This window comes from Corylus avellana, chromosome ca5 (assembly GCF_901000735.1).
Source record: "Corylus avellana chromosome ca5, CavTom2PMs-1.0".
Taxonomy (NCBI): domain Eukaryota; kingdom Viridiplantae; phylum Streptophyta; class Magnoliopsida; order Fagales; family Betulaceae; genus Corylus; species Corylus avellana.
The window spans coordinates 2,619,010-2,625,136 of NC_081545.1; the positions used below are offsets into that span (position 1 = coordinate 2,619,010).

Consider the following 6,127-nt stretch of genomic DNA (forward strand, 5'->3'; position numbering starts at 1 on the left):
CGGGTCGACCCGCTAGACACGTTTAATAAATGGGTATGGCGGGTCAATCGGGTCAACCGGGTCTGGCGGGTCACCCGATTGACCCGCCATTTAATTTATTATTATTATTTATTATTATTATTATTATTATTTTTAATAAAAAAACTTATGTCTAAGTTTTAACTAAGTTAACCCTAACACTTATTGACTCACTCACGGCTTCATTTCACTCTTCACTTCACGACTTCACAGTTTTCACTTCACTGGCCTATTCCTTGTTTTTCCGTTACTTTTTCTATGTGGGTCTATATATTAAAACATTATCTTTTAAATCATTATTTATATATTAAAACATTCTCTTTTAAAAAATTTTATTCTTCTTGGATGGTAATGATAAATTTGACTAGTTCTTTGGCCTAAGAGATCCCTTTATTAAATTATTTTTTTCAATTTTGATTAAGGTTTTTTTAAAAAAAAAAAACGGGTCGGATTGGGTCGTGTCGGGTCTACCCGATATGACCCGGTTATGCTAAACAGGTTAAGCGGGTCGTGTCGGGTTACCCGGATATTTCGTGTTATAATCGTGCCAGACCCGCTAACCCGTTTAGCTAAACGGGTCGTGTTCGTGTTTCGGATAATCGGGTCGCGAGTCTTAACGGGTCTTAATCGGGTCTATCCGATTACCCGTTTTACCAGCCCTATACCAACTTAAACAAAATGCTCTCAACTTTTTGCTTGATTGGACTGGTGATTGCGACGGATAATTGTAAAGAATCTTGAACCCGGCAAAATAGTACACATTTCATATGTAAGGCATCTAAACTTGTCCATAACTAAACCAAAACGTTGCTTGTGCATATGTGTACCTATCTCCACCACGCCTGAAGATAATTGGGTTGCTTATCTGCGAGTATACACCTATGCCTATCTTTTAGGTAAATCTTATAAAAAGAGCAATATTTGTGAAAATTTGTCAGCACTACCTCATAGAAGAACATGGAACTCCGAACATTCTCATGCAACCTAGGGAGAGCTCTGAAAATGGTGTACTCCCTACAGAAGTGACACATCCCGAGGAGGTTTCTGATAGATCTTTGAACTTCATAAACTGGCCTATCTGATATGCAGCAAGGTGGGCATAATGTATCAGTGCCACTGGAGAATGAAAATGATAGTGAGGTGGAGAAATAAAAGCAAGCAACTAGTAAAGTAAATTCTGTATTATCCTTGGTGAAAGATACATTAGTCAACAAGCATAAATGTAATGAAATTACCAATTGAAATTGCAATTTTCCTTTGGTACCTGAAATAAGTCAAAAATGTACAATAACTTTAATTGAAAGGTTATTGGAACCATATCACATGACCTCATTAGAGTTTGGATAAAGATTTTTTTTTCTAAATTGGGTTGGAAGAATCTATTAATTGACATATACCTTGTGATTCTCATTTGCATTTTTAAAGTTGGAAGAATTTTCTCGAACCTAAATTAGAGAAAAACTTTGTCCCTAAAGTTTGAAAGCTTACACATATGATAGTGAGTGGATCAAATTTTGCAAGTCATCAGGAGAGAAACCAATCTCATGGAACAAGACATGGTAGGGCACTGGCCTAGAAGTTTCTTACTTTTATGAGGTAAATGGTGAAAAAGAATAATTTGACTGATATCATATGGGAAGGAGAAAAACAGACAACGCGCCTCCAAATCTCAGTTAGGGAAGAGGGAAGAGCTTCTCTTTTTTGTTTTTTCCTTTTCTCCTCATTTAGTTTTCCTACTCTTTTGTATGGGTATTGGATGTCAAATCTACTGCGCTCCCTCCATCTCCACCATTTACGCACCTCTCCTCCACCCTTTGCTGATCCCTAATCCGACGTGTGCACCCCAGGTGCTGTTGTGGGGCGTGTGGGCTACACGCACCGACATTCTTTCGGTCTCTTGCAGCTGATCTCCTCTATCCCAGCCCTTCCGACTTTCTTTTTGTGGAGCTCTTTTGGCTCATAGAAAATTCCATATCTAGATCTGAGACACAAAAAACTTTGCCCTTCATGTTATTTGCCATATAGTCTTTGAAGCGGACTCCTCTACTGCTAGTTATGTTATCTCTTAGTCTCCCAACTCCTTTAGAAGTAGGTCAGAAACTAAGATCAATATGGGTGCCTTTAGCTGCACCCACAACATCCACCATGGGCCGCTACAACTAGCTTTACTACCAGCTTTCCCGCTAGCTTCCTCCATTAGCAAGAAATTCCCCCGGGCTTGTGAAAAGGACATTCTTTGGTTTGTTGTTGAGGATAGAGTTCTTTATTGATCTGTTATGTATTTGGCTTCTATAATTTGTTGTAGTTTTCTTGTCCTAAATAGTCAAGATTTCCATAAAACTACCTTTTTGTTTTTCTTTTTATTGGTAAATTGCATACACCAAAAAAGTCTTGATTCATGACTTTTTAACCTTCATCTGTGTTCACCAGTATTATTAGACCTATATGGTGAGCAGGTATAATAATGGCAAAACAGCTTCAAACCAGAGCAAAGAGGGGGTATAGACTGTATTTAAATTAAAAAGACACTCCACATAACAATAACATAGAAGACCAACATATGCTCATAGATCATAAGTGATGGCAAATAAACCATGCAAACACAACAGGACATTAGCTCCAACCAGGAAGTCCACTTTGAATCAAGTCAGGTAACAACTGAATTAAGTTTTTTTTTTTTTTTGATAAGTAAGTAGCTGGTTTTATTAAAAGCGAAAGGCGCCCCTAAGTATACTGGAAGTATACAAGGAGGAACACCTAACTAGAAAGGGAAAAACGTACAAGGAAATCATCAAAGCTAACCGAAATCGGGAAAACAAACGCTACAGTCCAAAGATACAGAGTATGGAAACAATAGGATAAAAAGTCCTCGAAAGACCTCTCCACATCCTCGAAGCACCTATTATTTCTCTCTCTCCAAAGACACCAAAAAAAGCAAATAGGCACCATCTTCCAAACTGCAGCACTCCCCCCTCTACCTGCAGACCACCAATAGGCTAGCAACTCAAAAACCCGACCAGGCATCACCCAAGATAACCCAAAGCGGCCAAAAAAGGCACTCCACAAAGCAGACGCCACCTCACAATGGATAAGAAGATGATCAACTGTCTCCTCACTCTTCTTACACATCCAACATCTGTTTACCACAATCACATTTCTCTTTCTGAGGTTATCTAGGGTCAAAATTTTCCCCCAAGCCGCCGACCACGCAAAAAAAGCTGCCCTTGGAGGAGCCTAAGTCCGCCACACACTCTTCCAGGGGAACCTCCTCCCTTCCGAGCATGCTAAGGAGAGAAAGAGAGATTTGACCTTGAACGAACCTCTTTTGGAAGGGGTCCACCATAATCTATCTTCCGACCCTCTTCTCACTCCTGTAGAATGTAAAACCTGAAAAAAGGAGGCAAAGGCCTCCACCTCCCAATCATGAGCCTCCCTCGAGAAGCTCACGTTCCACTGGTTGGACCCCCCTAGCATCTCCACATTATCCGCAACTGAGGCTTCCTTCGCACAAGCAATACTATAAAGGATCGGGAAAGCTATCTTGAGAGCTGAATCTCCACACCACCAATCATGCCAAAAGCTAATCCTAGACCCATCCCCCACTGCATATCTCGTAAAGCCTTTGAAAGTTTCCCACCCTTTCCTAATATTCTTCCATAACCCTACCCCAGAAGCTCCTCCAGGCTCAACCGAACACCACCCGCCCCACAAGCTTCCAAACTTCGCATCTATCACAACTCTCCACCAAGCTTCTCTTTCCGCCCCATAGCGCCACAACCATTTCCCAAAAAGAGCGCGGTTGAAGACCAATAAGTTCCTGATCCCCAACCCTCCTTCCTTGATCGGAGTGCAAACCTGCGACCACTTCACCAAGTGGTATTTGAACTCTTCGCCTATCCCTCCCCAAAGAAAATTGCGTTGAAGCTTCTCAATACGCTTAGCAACACTCACCGGAATAGGAAAAAGAGACAAGTAATAGGTGGGCAGGTTAGCAAGAGTGCTCTTAATAAGGGTGACCCTACCCCCTTTCGACAAATACAACCTTTTTCCAGCTGGCCAACCGATGTTCAATCTTCTCAATCACTCCATCCCAAATATGCTTGGACTTATAAGAGCCTCCCAACGGGAGACCAAGGTACTTCACTGGCAAAGGAGCTGCCTCACACCCTAAAATACCGGCTAACGAAGCCACTTGCTCCACATTCCCCACCGGAATAATCATCGATTTAGCCAAATTAACCTTCAACCCAGAAGCAGCTTCAAACAACAAGAACAAACTCCGCAAGTAGCGTAGCTGGGCAGGCCTAGCATTGCAGAAAATCAAGGTGTCGTCGGCAAATAAAAGATGAGAGACTGTAGTGTTGCCGATTTTGAAGCCTTCTAACAACCCCCCATGAACCGCCGCCGAAATCATCCTACTCAGAACCTCCATCACAAACACGAAAAGCAAAGGAGAGAGTGGATCCCCTTGTCTCAACCCCCTGGAGCTACTAAAAAAACCTTTAGGAGACCCATTTACCATAATCGAGAACCGCACCGAGGAAATGCAATGTTGAATCCAAGAACACCAAACCCCTCCAAAACCACACCTTCTTAGCAAATACATCAAGAAGCCCCAATTCACATGATCGTAAGCTTTTTCCAAATCCATTTTGCAAATGACCCCTGGCTCCCCAGATCTCAACCTACTACCAAGGCATTCATTAGCAATCAAGATAGGATCTAGAATCTGTCTACCTTTGATGAAAGCATTTTGCGACTTGGAGATAATCTTGTCCAACACAACCTTCAATCTATTTGCTAAAACCTTGGCAATAATTTTGTACATACCTCCCACAAGGCTAATCGGGCGAAAATCTTTAAGGTTGATGGCACCGGGAATCTTCGGAATAAGCGAAATGAACGAAGCGTTGAGGCTCTTAACAAACATCCCGCCAGCATGGAAAGCACTGAAGACCCTCATAATGTCCTCCCTCACCACATCCCAACAAGCTTGGAAGAATGCCATAGAAAACCATCGGGGCCCGAAGCCTTGTTGCCATTCATCTTAAACACGACCTTTCTAACCTCTTCCTCTTCAAACTCTCTCTCCAACCAGCTGGCCTCTCCCTCCGAGATGGAATCCAAGGAGATACCATCTACCAAAGGCCTCCAACTGCGTTGTTCAGCAAAGAGCTTTTGGTAGAAATCCACAATGTGCTCACTAATCTCATCCTGATTTGAAGAAAGATTATCCCCAATCATAAGATTCTCTATCGAATTATACCTTCTATTAGAGTTGGCTATGGAATGAAAGAATTTAGTGCACTTGTCCCCTTCCTTTAACCAAGACACCCTCGATTTCTGTCTCCAACTTATCTCCTCCATAAGAGTACACTTCTCTAATTCTTGAACAACCTCGGCCTTCCTCGCTAATTCCTCCACATTCAACGCCCTACTTTCTTCGTGCTCATCAAACACCCGAAGATCTTCAAGAAGAGTCCTCTTATTCCTCTCAATGTTACCAAACACCTCCTCATTCCAAGTCTTCAAATTCAGCTTCAAGGCCTTGAGTTTGCGAACAAGAACAAAGTTCGGCGTACCTTGGAACTCATAAGAATCCCACCATTGTTTCACTAAGGCAACAAACCCTTCCTCTTTAAGCCACATATTCTCAAACCTGAAAGGCCTTTTCTCCTGGGAAATCTCCCCCAACTCAAGCATAATTGGGAAATGATCCGAGCAAAGACGTGGAAGCCTTTTCTGCCTCACCCCTGGAAACCAGGCTTCTAACTCTGGAGAAACAAGAAACCAATCAATCCTAGACCATAGCGGAGGGTCTTGAGAGACCGACCAAGTACAAACACCCCCTACAAGGGGAAGGTCCATAAGCCCTTGTTCAGAAATAAAATCTGAGAAACCCATCATAGCAGAGGGAATCGAGTAACATTGAAATCTCCCCCAATACACCATGGCAAGTTCCACCAACTAAGAACGCCAGCCAACTCATCCCAAAGGAGCCTTCTATCCCTATCAATATTCGGACCATACACCCCTGCAAACGCCCACACAGAGAGATCTGCCACGTTCCTGAAAGACAAAGCCAGGGTAAAATCCCCTATACAGACGT

At 42.5% G+C, this 6,127-nt stretch overlaps 1 protein-coding gene across 1 annotated transcript; it reads right to left on the reverse strand.

Moving 5' to 3' along the window:
• Positions 1-4,992: 4,992 nt before the first annotated feature.
• LOC132181539 (uncharacterized) lies at positions 4,993-5,922 on the reverse strand. The gene has a single exon (XM_059594795.1). It carries the CDS (start codon positions 5,920-5,922, stop codon positions 4,993-4,995), a length of 930 nt encoding a protein of 309 aa, XP_059450778.1.
• Between the last annotated feature and the right edge of the window lie 205 nt (positions 5,923-6,127).

Excerpts from the sequence above, each read along its gene's own strand:
- LOC132181539 (XM_059594795.1), bottom strand. The coding sequence starts at position 5,922 with ATGGGTTTCTCAGATTTTATTTCTGAACAAGGGCTTATGGACCTTCCC.